The following is a 17,186-nucleotide window of genomic DNA, read 5'->3' on the forward strand; positions in this document are numbered from 1 at the left end:
AATGGTAACTAACAATTGGGCTATATATATTACATTAATATGAAATCTGAATTATGTCTCTTTTTTGCCTATAGAGATTATATTCTATGCTACAAATTCTGAATTACATGAGTTTGAATCTTGTTTCTGCTACCTACTGTCTGTGTGACTTTGGTCAGATTTCTTGTCCTCTTTGGGTATTGATTTCCTCAACTGTAAAACAGTATTTACAATAATATCTATCACCTAGGTTTATGCCGTGTTAAGTAGATAACGTATGTAAAGCACTTTGCAGTGTCTGGTGCATAGAAAACTCTCTTGACAATACAAGTTTCAGCCTGGAATATTCATTCCAGCTTCCTAAAATTTACACAGTAAACAGATGCACTTTAAGCATTAATGAAAAGAATTGGATAAAAATATCAAAACATCCTGTGTTTTTCAGTACCGTAAACCTGAAAAAATGTCCTCTGTATTTGAATTGCTATTTGGCCTTGTGTTCCACTTTAAAGAATAATCCATCTATGAAAATGAAGTTGAGAGTCACTTTTATGCTAAATAGTCTAACTCAAATGTCAGTATAGGGTTGTTTTAACAGAAATAGAAAATAAATTAATTAAATAATGGAAAGGAAGAGAAAATGAATACAATGAATGATGGAAATGAGACATATATAGAGAGCTTAAAGATATATTCACAAAAATTTTATCCCAATTGTATCTTTTAAATGGAGAAAGTTATTAAACAAGTCCTATTCTCTTTTAATCGCCAATCAATTACTATATTACATATTTTGGTTTTGCTTCCTGAGTGTTTTGATTTAGTATCTTCTATATAGAATGTCAGCAAATTATTTATTGAATGAATGACTATAAAGTTAATATAAGAATCAAGGAAAAGACTGTTAAACTATTGGTTTTGATTCGTTTTACAACAAAAAAAGAGCTAATGCAAAGTTGTCAGTTTCTTAAGGATACTGATATTCAATTATGATTTTTGCCTTGAAATTCTTTTAAATTGGTAAAATAAGTTTAATTAGTTGTTTCTATGTAAGAGTTGTTTCAACCCTAACATCAAGCTACAAAATGGTTTTCCCTTTCAATTTTGAATGAGTAAATTTTTGTGAATTGATGATCACTTTAAGCCACACATCAAGTCCAAATATCCCATGAGCAAACGAGAACTATTCAGTAAGGCATGTTTGCACAACAAGCATTTGCTTCACAATACATAATGAATCCAAGTGGTCTCACAGCTCAAGAATGATGAATGTAGGAATGGAAAATGAAAGAGCTGGAGGGTGGGCATCTGAACCACAAGGGAAAAGATAGAAAAGTTGATCCACCTTGGAGGCTCAGTGCACTGTCGTGGTCTTGGTGGTGGTAGTTGTTGTTGGTGTCGTCTTGGAAGGAGGCACTGTGAGGCATTCTCCCACATTCGTTCTGGTACAATGGACAATGAATAGCACCTTCTTGAGATGGTGGGTGGAAAGGCTGGTGCATGGGGCTCCTTTTTAGAGCTTTGAGTGATGAATTCCTTTCAGGAATATCTGGCAGCAGTTCACTGATAAGACGGTGTAGTATACTGTTGTCTGGCAAACTTCCCCTTCTCTTTTCAGCCTTAATTTGGTCACAGATGTCTTTAAGGGCAGAGTCCAGAGCCTCAAATACAGACGTTTTACATTTTGCCTTTTCCACCTGTTTTTTGGGAGTTGAATTTTTTTTCCTCCGGAAAGGCACGGGACTGACTAGAAATGCCAGTTTAGAAAGGCCAGGGTCTGTTTCTTGTCTTCTGGGCTCTTCAGTATTTTCGTGTTTAGCTCTTTCATGTTTTAACATTGTTGTAAATCGAGTATAGGAGGCAGGGCATCTGCCTTTGCAGGAGCTGATGAGGTGCCGGTGATGGTGGTGGTGATGGTGGTGGTGATGGTGGCTGGATCCATAAAAACTTTCAGAGGACGTGAAAGAAAAGTGATCAAAATCACTCTCACTGCAAAAGGACGATCCTTCTACATGAATGTAATCACTGTGGTCAGACACAACTCCATCCTGGTCACTATCAGAAAACTCCATATGAGTTCTCGGCTGCTCGTCACTGGTGACTTCAATGTGGATTGGCACCAGGGTTTTAGACTTGTAGCTTCGTTGTACCTGAGAAGGGTATCTACTTTGATTTTCTTCCTCCAGCAAAGACTCAATGGAAAATCGCCTTTGGGGACATAAACCATTTTGTTGTGGTTCTAGGGTTACAGGAGATAACATTTCATCTCCTAAATTTGGCATGGATTTTGACTTCTGAATCAACTTTTCAAATTCAGAAATGCGGGTGGGTACCATGTCCCTGGGCACCTCCTCAGTGGAGGACTGGCCGCAACCATGGAGCAGGCGCCTGTGTTGCTGCTCCTTTTCATACTGCATTATTCTTGACTTTACAGAGCACATCACCTCTGAATTCATCAAGTCCTTGCGGTTGATGCGGTGCATTTTCTTGTACAATTTTAGGAACCCTGGGGCGTCGTGGGCTGACCTGTGTCGGAGCCTTGATCTGCTATTACTGCGGCCCTCCTGGATGTAGGGGGAAGCCCATGTTACGGGGCAGCTCTCCTTGGAGTCCTCTTCACATAACAGAGAACCCATACTTTCTGACTTGGCTTTCGGATCAGGAAAACTATCGCAGTCATCGTTTAAAAGGTCATCGCAACTACGGGATTTGATTTTGGGGGAAACCGTTTCTTCAGTGCTGCTCCAGATCTCTGCGTTTTGCCGGGCCATTTGCCAGCCATTTTTGAAAGTAATGGCCCTCTGTGAGTCATGTGGGATGTCCAAATGCTGTCTGTAAGTGTTACAGTAATCTAACTCATGGGAGGGGTTGCCGTTGAGCCCTGAGTAACTGCAAAGGGATGGACATATTTTGCTATCGTCCCCACCTTTTAGTCCAGGGCAGCGTGGTGGAAGAGAGACGTTGGAGAAGTTAAAAGGCTCATAAAGAGGAGAGCATGTCAGTTAGCATCAGATAGCACAGCAAAGAGAAAGCATTTAGTGGAGTTTCATCTAGACACTGATTGTTATGCATGTAGCTTCAACTTTAGAGAAAAAAGCCTAATTCTAAAGCAAGGCAATACTTTGGCAATAAATGTAGCTTTGCAGATGATAGTTAACAAAACCATGTATAAAAAGTAACTGGTGTCGCTAATACACCTATTTTTATTGCATATTTCATCCATCTTTCTGCAAATATGGTATTCAAAAATCCAGTAGTGCCTTGTAAGCTAATAGCATGACCTGGTAGTGATTTAAAGGTTTTGTAATTAATACCAAAAATGCTATAGATTTAAACATCTTAATAGGGTTAGGATTTGAATCTTATTTGATTTATAATAATAAAGAGGTAAAGAGTAACTTATAAATTTACATTTAATTAATACTCCCATAACCGTATCAAATAATTTTTCATGGGCATTAGATAGAAGAAGCTATAAGACAAAATATTTTCTCAAATTGCAAAATCAAGTTCAGTTGCTGTGAACTATTGCTGCTAATATTTTTCTAAGAAAAAAACCCAACTAGCACCTCTTTAAACAAATGAATTTACCTCTTTAATTTCTCTACCTTCAACCTCTTATTAGGCAGTTTCCCATAAGGATAACTGGATATAATGTAAAACTTTCATTATGATAAATGCACTTGCTTTTTTCCAGGAAGGGTCTTTTAAAAAAATCATTTGCAATATAATAATGTAGAGCTAACCCTGACATCAATTTCAAATATCTATGGAAATAGTCTTTTCTTTTGTGTTGCTGAGTTAATTAATAAATGAGAGGCCAAATTACATCTAATGGGACATTTTCTTCTTAAAAATAAGCCTAGTGGAGGAAAATAGCTCTATTGACAGCTCCTGCCTTCTCCAAATTCTTCAAAAGTAGATAAGCACATTAAGTAGCTATGTAGTATTTGAGAAAGGAAGTTGACTTAACACCCCCTAGGATAAAAACAAGTATCTAAATTAATCAGAACCCTTTTAACTTTTGGGTGGTATCCAAGCATAATGAGTCAATGGCATTTCATGACCTATTGGTTTCCTTGGGATATTTGTTTATATAAATGAGTAGAATCTGATATGGGTACTTCTGTTAATTTGAGGAATGGTACAGTGAAAGGGGATCCCTCCCTGTGAATCTCCCAGTAAGTAGTCACAGCTTTACTAGGCCACGGACAAGAGCTAGCACCTCCTGCCTATCCAGAGCCCAATCATCAAAACCAAAAATCTTTTGCACACAGACCAGCTAACTCTTAGCTTTAATTTCATGTGGCAACACTTTCAGTGCCTACATTCAATATGTGTAGCTGAATCTCTGCTACTTTATGGAAACTTCAGTTACAGCTCACTTTCTTCACACACTTCAAATTTCTTCTCTCTTATGTTTCAACCCCAGAGGATTGGAGGAGACCCTGAGTCCCCAAATCCTAGGTACCTATGGATACTGGTTCAATCCTAGGTCTCTATCTTGGGAATATTCCTATTACAGCTGCAGTAATGTGTAACTAAACAGAGACTTGAAGGAGTGACATCTTCCTTTCAACACAATTCACTAAATTTCCAGAGAGGAGACAGGCCATACAGAAAATTGGCTTGGTGATATCTAAACTTTACAATTATGGCCTGAAACCAGTTAGTTCTTACTGGTGGACTGTTTGAATTGAACACTATGATACATGCAGAACATGGATATTCTACTGTATGTATGAATATTGACCAAAATATAAAGCAAGTGATTAAAGAAACAACTTTCATAGGTTAGACAAATTTTGTCTAGAATTAAATAATTTAAAAAATCCAAAACCAATTTATGTTTTAGGCAACAACGTTCTCTGTTGCTACTTCTAGTTTCTATTCTATAAATCTGATTAATTTTTCTAGTTGTAGTAACATTAGAAAATGTTGACAATATGCAAATGTTTGGAAATATAATCTTTCAATAGCCTGACAATACAATATTTGATACTTCAAATTTGTTCCAGAAAACACACACAATATATTTGGAGAAAAGAAAGCATTAACAGATGATAAGAGTCCTTAAGCCACTCAAATGGTTCACCATCCTGATTTAGTCTGTGTATAAAGAAAGCTATTGTTCTGAAACTATATTTTATTTAAGACACTATTTACATGCTAACTATTTCTGGGTAGTTATCATTGGACCAGCTCTCCCAAAGTTAAAACTTAAACTAGTAAATTGTTTATATGTCATTTATTGCTGCTCACCTTTTGCTCTTGATGGGGAAGAAGGAGAAGAACTAATGAAGGACTTTGTCAGGGTGGTGCTTGATCCTGGGAGGTCTGCTCGACCTGGGCTAGTTCTGCTTGCAGTTGGATCCCCCAAGCCCCTCGGCTGCCCCACCGCAGGCTCGCTCTTCCTCCTTTTCCTAAAGTCACTGGCCATGCTTGCAGCACTGAAAAAAGGAATCAGCTTCAGTTTGGTTGGTGTTGCAGGGGGTTCAACTTTGAATCAGAAAGACTAGTGGAAGGTGCTGGTGGCCATGGTATGCCTCTTATCCCCCATCCCCCAAACTGCATTCTTAGGAATTCATTCCTTGATATTAAAAACTATTTCTTTATAATCACCTCTTTGAAAATTAATAGACTCATCTGCAAACAGTGACAGTTTCACATCTTCCTTTTCAATTTGTATTTCTTTTATTTCTTTTTCTTGTTTGATTGCTGTGGCTAGGACTTCCTAGACATTATTTTTTTAGAGCAGGTTTTTTTTTATCTTAAATTCTTTTAGAGCAGTTTTATGTTTACAGAAAAATTGATTGGAAAGTACAGAGAGTTCCCATATACTCCCTTTCCCTTGCACACATTTTCTCCTGTTATTGACATCTTCTGTTAGTGTGGTACATTTCTTACAGTTGATGAATCATATCGATATATTATCATTAAATGTAATTAAAGTCCATTGTTCATATTAGGGTTCATATTTTCTGTTGAACATCCTATGGGTTTGAAAAATGTATGATGACATGTGTCCCTCATTACTGTATCATATAGAGTAGTGTCATTGCCATAAAAGTCCCCTGCGATCTACCTCTTCATCCCTCCCTCCCTGTGAACACCTGGTGACCACTGATCTTTTTACTGTCTCTAGTTTTACCTTTCCCAGAATGTCATATATTTGGAACCAACAGTATGTACCCTTTTTAGATTGGCTTCTTTCATTAGCAACATGCTCTTAAGGTTCCTCCATGTCCTTTTGTCGCTGGATAGCGCATTTCTTTTTATTGTTGAATAATATTCCATTATATGGATGTACCACAGTTTGTTTATCCATTCACCTATTGAAGGACACCTTGGTTTGCTTCCAAGTTTCGGCAATTATGAATAAAGCTACTATAAACATTCATATACAGGTTTTTGTATGAACATAATCACCTTTTAAAGTAAAAATTCTCTATTAGTGTAATATTTTGTTACTGACAATTCAGTGTTAGGATTTGTACCATACATCTTTTCTCTATACAGAACAGTTGCAACAACATGAATATATCCGGAGGAGGGATGCCAAAATGGAGGAAAGGATTGGAAAAAAGGAGGAAATCTGGTAAGACCAATTTTTCTTACCTCGAGCTTTCCCTATGGCTTTTCCTAATAATCTTAGCTTTAAAAAACTTACACTGCAATTCCAACATTTTTCTGTTTAAATAATGAATGACCAATAATCTGGTCATCAAATAAACTATTAGAGTCCTTTTACCCGGTTGTATTAAAAGGTGTCGACAGTCTGTAAGGGCAGGGACTTTTTATCATGGTTCTGGATCTGAGTATAATATCATTTAAGACAAACATTAGTGAACGAATATATACCTCACATAGCATGCTGTCTGTCAAATCATTAGATAGAATTCCACCACCACCAGCAGCAACAGCACACCAGCTCCTATGAACCAACAGTATGCTATTTGCTTCACTGTCATTATTGTCTTACACAGCATGCACAGCAACCGCTGAGCTATGTGCTGTTGTCACTGTTTTACAAATGAATAAATGGAACCTGCAAGCTTTGCAAGTATAGAGGTGGAGCCAGACCTCAGAATTTGTCTGCATTCTTCTAAAGAGGACACCCATGTTCACCTAGACCTCTTTTTGCTGTCATTATCCTGTCACATGAGTGTCTGTGTGTCTCTATGTAAATCCTTAGATCAGATTAGAACTAACTAAAATTCAAACATTTTAGGTGCATACATAATTGTAAAAGATATAAAAGAAGGGGTTCAGGGAGCTCCTTTCTCAGAGACATTAATGCTGTTTAATGGCACTCATGAAACCAATGTACAAAGGACCCAGTTTACTTTTCCATTTATGTTGATAGAAATCTGTAGAAGGGCAAATTATTGTTATATAAATATTTGTTGTTGATGATATGATATGGCTGGGAGTTTGCATTATTCATTATTGTCATTCTACTGTGTCTGAACTTCTGTAATATTTTAAAGTAAGAGTGATATTTAAAGCCTACGAACAGAACTTGCCTTGGTAGACTCTTAGGGCAGTTAGGACCTACAAGTTATTTTGGTTTGATTCTACTTTGTCCTTTGCCAACTGTGTAAACTTCGTATGTTACGGAGCCCAAGTTTCAGTTTACTAGAGATAAAATCTTAGGGATCGAGTATGTTTCTGTACTTAGAATGCCAGGTATATAGCAAGTTCTCATTTATCAGTTGTAACAGCATTCCTGATTTATGTGGTCAGAGTATAATGAACAAACATATGTAGAACATAATTTATAAAATTTTTTCTAACTTATTACAGTTTTTTCAAATATATCATCACATCATCTAACAATATTGAAAATTAGATGTTTATTATCCTTATCTAAGGAGAAGAAAACTGGGTATGGAGGAGACGGAAGGCAAGAATTTCTCAGCCTGTAATGGAATCTAGAGTTATTTTACTTAATTTTTATACATTCTTGAATATGGTCATATAAAATGATGCAGAAACCAGTTAAAACAACTTCATGAATTATGGTGCTTAAAATAAAGATGAGGGATAATAATTTTTCATTTCTATTTCACTGAAAAAGAAACCACTGGTATAGAATATCCTGGTTGCATAATAATGAGACTCTTACCTAGTGGGTCTTTCCAGACTCCTGTCTATAGAGGATTGATACAAGGAGGCCTGTTAAGACAGAAAGATAGTTCCATGAAAATTTTTACCATAGCAAAATTTTGTTTGTCCCTGGACATTATATTAGGTATCCTAAAAAGAATACTGTCAAAATTGAGATTAAAAATACCATTTATTTTGGGCATAAAAATGTTTTCCCAAAGAGAAATCATGCAACCTAATTTCTACTTTCTTCTTATCTACTTCCTCTTCTGATATACAGTCATCCCTTGGTATCTGACGGGAATTGGTTCCAGGACCTCCCCAAGGATACCAAAATCTGAGGATGCTCAAGTCCCTCATATACAATGGCGTACTATTTGCATATAACCTACCCACATCCTTCCGTAAATTATCTCTAGATTACTTATAATACCTAATACAATGTAAATGCTATGGAAATAGTTGCTGGCATGGAAAATTCAAGTTTTGCTTTTTGGAAATTTCTGGAATTTTTTGGGGGGGAATATTTTTGTCCCTAAGTTGGTTGAATCTGTGAATGTGGAACCCACAGATATGGAGGGTCGACTGTACAGAACCGCTCTTCTCTGTGTAACTCAAAATATTCATAAATCAAACATTGCCTGAGGGGGAAAAAGAAAAATCAATAACCACTCCTTCATGTAGAAATAGACTATAAATAGAAATTTCTTACATAAAGGAATGGTTTGATGTTTAAAGAAATATTTGTAGTCATCATTCAATCCTTATAAAACATAACCTTCTTTATAAATTTTTGTCATGTTGCCAGGTGTTATTTTTATGTAGACATAAAATGTAAGCAGAACTGCTTTCATCTGTCAACATAGACATGACTTTTTAATAAAAACCAAGGAATTTGGTTTGAAATTAAACTAGACTACCTGGTCCTTAAATCAGAAATTAGTTATGTTCAGGGTTAGCTTAAAATAAATGATTTAATGAACCAAAATATAACCTTTTTTTAGGAAAGTGCACTTTTAACATTTTAGTCAGAAAATCAGCTCTCAGTTATCCATGGTTTTAGGGACAAAGAAAAATAGATGATACAAATTGATAAATAATTCCAAATGCTTATTGTACACACCATTTTCATACTTCTTAATTCTGAACAATACAATGAAACAGATATTAAACAAAAATGTTAGATATGAATTTGAGATGAAAGTAGTTGTGGTGTGATGCATGATGTCTAGGATGTATAGGGAAATGCCTACCAAGTATACAAACACACACACACACACACACACACACACAATCCCCCTTATGCATAACTCTAAAATTGCTTCTATTAACTAATATTTTCATTTTTACTGAATGAGAATGGAATTGCCCCAAAACAAACAAAAGCATCTCTCTGCAAGAGAATATTACCCTCTTTTCTCTAGACAGAGAAAAGCATATTATAATACTTTTAGTTCCTGTAAAACATTTAGATTCTGAATTTCTCAATAAATATAAAGATAGAAAAAAATTGGTCTGCTAATCGGATAAGTTTACATGACTATTTTAACTTGCTACTCTGAATTGGACACTGGAAAGGTGGAAAGATAAATACTAAATAAGAAGGATGGCAAACAAGTAAATAAATAAAACCAGACAATTATATTCTGATTTTGAAATATTAATTCTACATGTTTGCAGAAGAGCAACACCAAAGAGCCTCAGAGAACTGCCACCTGTGTGGCTCGCAGCTTTCATGGGACATCCAACCACAAACCACAGTTGGCCATCAAAAAGTATCCATTGTGGAACACTCTTAGAATACCCCTAGAGTGATCAGAAATTTTGAATCACCAGCTAAATGATTTTGAATCATGAGCCTAAACAATAATATGAAATAAAACATAGTGTAAGAAGTGAAGGCTCTATACTGATAAATTAATTGTGTTTTAGATTTAGGCTAAGAAACTACAGTTACTCCTCCTTGTGCTGGTTTCCACAACCTAAAATAAACTGAAACCAGTATTGTGATGTGTGTTCAAAGGAAAGGTTCAGTATTAAATTATAAGGAAACAATAAAAAGTCTAGATAGATGACTAAGAGAAAACCTTGTATGATAAGTATATGAATAGTACTCATTCTGAAATGGAAATTGTCTCCAGAAAGGAGGTAGCTATTTTGCCTATTATGATCTACTGAGTATTTACATATTACCATTATTTTAATACACCTAAATGAAGGTCATTTTAATAAAATACAGACACTGAATTGCTCTTTCTGCTATGTGATCATGTGATTAAACTTTGCTTAAAAGTCCTTAATTGTTCCTTATTAATGCCAGCTTCTCACTTATATTTATGGATTAAAAAGTATGTTATTCATGGCATATACTAGGCAATTGATAAATGGTAGCTAAGATAATGTCTAATCAATTACAAATTTTACCAGAAATGTTTTACATAAGGTTATTAGAGACAGAATCCAGTACCTTATCAGAGGATTTTTTAACACTGAAAAACCATGATGTGAAGTTAATAATATAGTTAATATGCTATCAGAACATACGACACCCCCTTCTCAATCCCTAAGAGATAATGCAAAATCAGTTTAACCATCAGCAAAGTGCTTCTTTATGTGATTTTTTTTTTTGCCACTACCGTTAACATTACAGAATGCATAGAATTAAGTTTCTACTATTTTTATCCCAAGGATTATTGTGTAATGTTAATTATAGAAATGTATTTCACAGAAATTAATGGTTAATAAGAAATAGTATTAAGTAAATAATTTGTTTCTAAAAGATTTGAGCTCTAAATATATCTTTTGGAATTGCTAAGAAGTATGGTATAAAGGAAATAGCACTGAAGTGAAGGTTAAGAGATCTGTTTTTTATTTTTAATTTGCCACCATGTTATCATCTGATTTTGGACATATTTCTTAAAATAGTTGGACTCTACTTTTCTTGACTGAAAAATAAGTGAGTTAGACATGGCGATCTCTAACTCCATTTCAGTTCTCAATGAACTAACTGTCTTAAAAATATCTTGGAAATATCTGACCAAGATATCTGAGAGAAATATCTGACCAAATTGAATTCCAAAGTAAATTCTTTGGCTGTTCATATGTTGAAATGATACCCTTTCTTCAGATCTAGAGGTAACATGACACACAGAATAGAACTGCTTGTTGTATTTGATTTTCTTCAGATTATACACCTATGTACAGCAAGTAAGCCTTTAGAAATGATTGAATTCAATAACCCAGAATGTTTCTGGTTAGTCTATTTTACTTTTTATTTAATATATAAATATTTCAACACTTCTCTGTTTTAACATACACTGTGATGCATACCTCAGGGGAAATAATTTGGAATTGCAAATTGGTCTAGAAAGTTGGGTATTTCCTCCTGAGACTGTGCCTGCAATTCCAGTTGTCACCATCGTGTGTCAGTAGTATACCCTGCAGCATAGGTATTCTACTAGTTTTGTTTTCTAGTTGCACATATTTAACTGAGTTAAGACTTTTCAATGAAAATATATATTTTTCGTACTCTCTTTGACTAATTCAAATAACACTTTACATTGCCAGGCATAAATTTTTTTTTTTTTTTTTTACCTATCAGATTGTCATGAGCATTCCTGTACAGAGATGGAAAATGCATTTCATCTCATGTGCCAGTGATAATCTATTAGAGTGGCTGCCTGGATTATAGCATTGAGAAGGATTAGTAATGTCTGCCAAGGGTGTCTGACTGGGAAGTTGTGACATGTGTGCCAGTTATTTGTCAGCCCTATTCTTGATTTTATCTGATGCTAAAGTCCACAAATTGTATTTAGGAAAATGAAAGAATTAAAATAAATTTTAGGAATATGTGAGGCATAAAAATCTGAATATCTAAGAATATAAACTGTCATTCTACACCTCCAAGCATGATGATAAAATGGCTCTGAAGAGATTTCTAGCAGTATTTTACCTAGTCTAATCAAATATATGCACTAACACTACTACTTTTGCTTTTTGATTATCACACTCCTGGATACCAGGATGCATTGAATAGTTCACCTGAAAGTAATGATCGGAATGATTCTTCACCTATGTTTCAGAAAGAGCCAACAATTTTGGTATAATTAATGTCCAAGCAATGATACTGGATACAATCCAGTGATGCAAAGACAGATTTTCAAAAACAGCTTAGACACTTTAGCGAATTGTAAAACACGGATGTTCAGAATCACAGTAACAGGTCCTAAGAGAGAAATCTGAAAAAGAGAATAATTTGTTTTTACCTCATTGGAAACACCAGAAGAATGATCTTGAACATAGTCCAGAGCCTTTTTAGGAGGCTGGGTGTAGATGCACCACATAAGCAGAAGTGTAGAGATGGAATGGAGGAGAATCAATGGCAGCAAGGAATGAACATGTGGAAAAGGTGACAACAGTTAGAAATTGAGCGCTGACAGTATCAGATACACATATAGAGTGACATGAATGGAGCAAAATGGGGGTAGCCCAGGAGGAAGAGTGCGATGTTCGTAAATATTCTCAAGCACTGGGCAAAATTACTAGTGATTTGATTAGTATATTTATAAACTCATTTCATCAAATCAAAATTAGCCCTCCTAGTCTCTAGCCACTGAGGAATGCAAGGTACATTAAAAAAACACTGAAGGAGCAGGTGGATAGCATGCTGGTGAGTTTCCATGTGTGGCCTGAAAATGATTGTAGAAAAATGCTGATAACTTAGGCTCAAAACAGAAATTGGTCCTATCCCTATAAACTGTCTAATCAACAATAACAACACATATAAATTAAAGCTAGGGAATTTTTTTTCTCTAAAGTAAAATGCATTTATGTGAATACTTGGATTCAAATTAGGAAAAATATTCTTCCTATTAGTTATAGAAATTCTAAAAATATTATTTGGTTTATACTCATTTACAGTCACTTTTGATCCAGTTCAATAAGATACAATGAATCTAACCAAGTCTCTTTTGCATTTTAGTGGACAAAAGGGACTAACTACTATAACCACCTAGTATATAATATATGGTCAGTATATGACTGTATAAATCAGTCTATGACATGATAAAAGAAAGATTGTACTCTCTGATCTTTAATAAAACTTCTGTGTGGTGTATTTGGTATGTTAAGTGTTTAAAATTCAGAAACACCAGTGAGAGTATAAAAACTATGTAACTGACAGACATCAAATGCACTGTGTCGGCAGCTGCAGTTCCCCAGTAAAACTCGAGTTAATAAAGGAAATTGTTATTTGAAGCTTGGGTTGATGCTTTATCCCAAACAGATTAAGCAGTTCTCGTAAGGTCCACCTTTGGTGGAGGTCTGGGGACTAGAGGAGTCGTGGTGGTTTTCAGTAGCAGGAGGAGAAATCAAGGTCCACAGGGTTTCCTTGTTTTTCCGTTTCCTCATATCCCTAAGAGCAAATGAGACATTTTATAGTGGGGATATTCTGGCAGTATATTATAGTGGGGATTTGCCAGAAGTTTTTGTTTGTTTTTGTTTTTTTGATAGGTCTGAGTTTAACTTCTGACTCTGCCACTTAACTCTCTTGGGCAAATTACTTAACCCCTCTGGTCTCCGGCTTCTTACTGGAGAGACATTGTGAGGACTCAGATCATTAGTATGGAACCCAGCCCTCTCCAGGTGCTTGGTGATTCCTCAGCAAATAGGAGCTATCATAATAGTAATTTTTATTATTGTAAATTTCACAGTGCTTTTCTGATTGAGCTAGATCCAAATGGACTGTAAACAAATACAAATCTTCTATAAATCTGTAATAATTGTCTGACTATTCTAGGACAGATACTATCTCAACATTTTGAATCTGTAATCAATCAGATATTAAATCTAATGCATGATTTGGTGGGAAAGAAAAACTATATAGGAAGTGTCTGACATGTTTAAATGTTTGGTAGAGAAGTGAATGCGGGCTAAGCTGTACCAAATTTGTGTGTGTAGAATATACTTTTTTCAGAGTATTTTTGGTGTATATAGTATTCAGCTTTCGTTCTCTAAATGACACCTATCTCTTCTGCTAACGATATGTTTTATAAATCAAACAACATTCTCCTAATCGTTTTATATTAACAGTCTAGCCTCACTTACCGGGCGTCCAAACTCCAGTTCTGAAAAGAATTTATACCAGGGCTCATTTTCTAAATCTATGTCATCTGGATTTATGCGATCAGTCTGGAGCAGATGTGAAGGAAAAGGGAAGGAAAAGTCACACTGAGCTAAGTGAGGGCAACGCTGTGAGGCCTGAAAAACACACACATTCGCACACAAACATGCATCAACTCTCACCCAACAAATCTCAGCCAGAGAGAACAAAGGAAGTAAAGTAAAATGGGCAAAATTAGGATATGAAGATGAGCTTTGATGGCATCACTTAGGCCCCTAGTTATTGTCTCCGCCATCATTTCTAGTTTTCTCCTTAGCTTGATGCATAAACTATGAAAAACTCTCTGTGACAGTGAGATTGAGCATTGATAGCACAGCAGGATATTAAAACAGGCTCAACTCAGTCACCAAGTAGCTCTTCTGGGCGAGTCACTCCATCGCCCCCGCCCTCATTGGTCTCAGCGTGTAAGCCTGGAGTCAGCAGACAGTTCGCTCAGGTGCAGGCACTTGGAGAGCCTGGGGAAGGCAAGGGGTAACGTGGGAAGAGATACAAGGTGGGGGAGGAGTGAGAAGTGCTGGGAGACTGTTAGCGGGTTGTTTGGCATGAAGAACCCGGGGTCTCGGTGAGAAAGAAAAGGGCAGCAAAGTGGGGGTGATGGTGAGTAGCCAGCCTCTGATTATCTTCTTAGCCTCTGGGGAGCAAGGGCTGCACCTGAACTTCCCGACGGCATGAGATAAGTTAAAGAAGGAAGGAGCTCACCCAGATGGGAGAGAGAGCCGGGGTGCACGCGCTTGGTGTGGGAATGCTGGTCCTGGGCGGAGGGGAGGGGCTACCAGTTACTTCTCCATATGGTGACATAGAAATAGGCTTCCGGCCAGGGTCCCTTGGAACAGGTGTCGGAGTGGCTGGGAGAGGGGGCTGTAAGAAAAAGGGGTGAAGGAAAAACTGCTTCATTAGATGGAGGTTCTCGATGGAACCAAGAGGACACCAGCTAGCAGCACTTTGTGTCCTGCCTTAGGTGAGGCAGGAGGAAACGTTCAGGAAAAGTAAAATGTCCCCAGGGTCTCAGATAATTTAGGAATGGTCCGGATCACTGAAAAGGCGTGAAGACAAGGAACCTTCACAAAGTGAAGAAAGGCCACGTTTTATGAGATACCCTGAGTATCACCTTCTACATGTCTACCATGAGCTAGAGAAATGGACCTGGGTGGGGTTAGGTTTTTCATATTACTGTGGTCGGTCAAGGTTGGGGAAGACAGAGGGAGAAAATCCCACCCTGGTTTGGTTAAGACTTTAGAGAAAAATTTAAAAAAAATTTTTTTTTTTTTTTTTTGGTAATTGACTTACACCCCTCCACTGGTTTCTGAATGTCATATTTAAGATACAAAACCTAGGACTGTTAATATAAGCAGGTTGAGACAATATATACATATTATATATATGCTTTAATAATAGAAAAAAAGACAGAGCATTTATTTTACCCAGTGATATCCTTAATGCTTTTAAATAATACATGCCTGACCAGATTCATTCAGGCCATTGATTTTACATTAAAAAGCGATGCTTAAAGTACTACATATGGGTTATGACTTCTTTGAGAATTTATTACATGACACTAATTAAGCGTGGAACAACTGGACAGTAATATTTTAAGTCAGGGGAAAAATTTAAAAAACTCCAGTTCTCTAAAAGCCATTCACCTGGGCCAGGAGAGGACATATTCCAGGAGATATATGATGTGCTCATGGCCTCAAAGCAGATCCGTATCATTCCCTTCCAGTTCCTAAAGAACTCAGGGACCTCCATGGAGTAACTACATCTCAGCTCCAGAAGAAATGCTCTACAAACTTGTGATATTGGGTGCTTTGAGATATGCCATATTCAAACAAAAGCCATTATTTGACATTAGCTTGTCCGAGTGTTTTGTTGGCCTGTTGCATTCCCAATAGTTTTGTTAATAACACAGTCTGTATTTAATAATCAATTATATCCAAAGCCTTTTTAGAGATGTGCTTTTTATTTCAATATTTTATGAGATTATAATAGTAGTTACAGGCAGTGATAGAAAAGTTTGAGACATCATAACACAAGAGTGAAAGGGCCTATGGTATCCAGAATATGTGGTGACCATAATGATAAAGACCATGTAATAACCCTGTGACATGTTTACCGTGGAGTGCTAGGAGATTAAAAACAGACTATGATAATAGTTATGGTGGTGTCACAAAGCCTGTGTCTGGACAAGCACAGTATTGAGATTGTTCTGTTCTTTCTTTTAAAATATTGTTCTCCTTTACTGTTATAATGTTATGGAGAACATCGTATAATTACTATGAGAAATGTTGCAGAAATTTTGAGATATATTCTCTTACTTAGTCAACATTATATTTGGTTTACATTTCAGAAGTAACAGTGAAATTGATAGAAAGAAAATATTCTGGTAATTAATTTACCATCTTCTGTTTAATTAAAAAATTTGTTTCAATTTATCTCTGATTCAATAGTGCAAAAGTAGTAATTGAGATTCTGATAGTACTGAAATACTGTTTTTCTCCAATTATCATTTAGATTATAGCTGCAGTATGTAGGTATTTTGTGGAATAGTTTGGCTGGAGCTGATGTTTAAGGTAGTTGACACTAGAGAGAATTTTCCAGTAATTTTGTTCTGTCTGTAGATACCCAGGACTGCTTCCACAGGAAAACTAATCTTTGGATTTTTCAAATCTCACTGTTTCTAATGTTATATCCTTAATAATATTACTAATTCTTGATTTTATAATCTCTGTTTTCATGTACAGTACTTTATTTTGCTAAGGGGAGATAGAAACTTCTCTTAGAGGAAACATTTGTTTAAAAAACATTTTGAACAGTAGAGGGCAGCAAATTTACGAGACAAATAAGTATATTTGGTTACAACTTCACTTTGATTTCCACCTTAAAAAATAGATACAACAAACAAATATACTAAATCCTGATT

General features: G+C 36.0%; 1 protein-coding gene across 7 annotated transcripts in view; it reads right to left on the reverse strand.

Annotated features, from left to right (window-relative positions):
• Positions 1–17,186, reverse strand: part of SORBS2 (sorbin and SH3 domain containing 2) — a 204,753-nt gene that overhangs the window by 30,786 nt on the left and 156,781 nt on the right. For 2 of the 7 annotated variants that reach the window (XM_061177390.1, XM_061177389.1), the window contains 3 exons: positions 8,108–8,157; positions 5,242–5,429; positions 1,325–2,905 (listed from right to left, as the gene is read on the reverse strand). In XM_061177390.1, the coding sequence (XP_061033373.1) occupies positions 1,325–2,905; positions 5,242–5,429; positions 8,108–8,157 (1,819 nt within the window). Of the gene's footprint in view, positions 1–1,324; positions 2,906–5,241; positions 5,430–8,107; positions 8,158–12,353; positions 12,417–14,193; positions 14,278–14,968; positions 15,128–17,186 lie in introns of all 7 variants that reach the window. The other 5 variants (XM_061177392.1, XM_061177393.1, XM_061177387.1 and 2 more) reach the window with 4 other exon arrangements.

This window comes from Eubalaena glacialis, chromosome 20 (assembly GCF_028564815.1).
Source record: "Eubalaena glacialis isolate mEubGla1 chromosome 20, mEubGla1.1.hap2.+ XY, whole genome shotgun sequence".
Lineage (NCBI taxonomy): Eukaryota > Metazoa > Chordata > Mammalia > Artiodactyla > Balaenidae > Eubalaena > Eubalaena glacialis.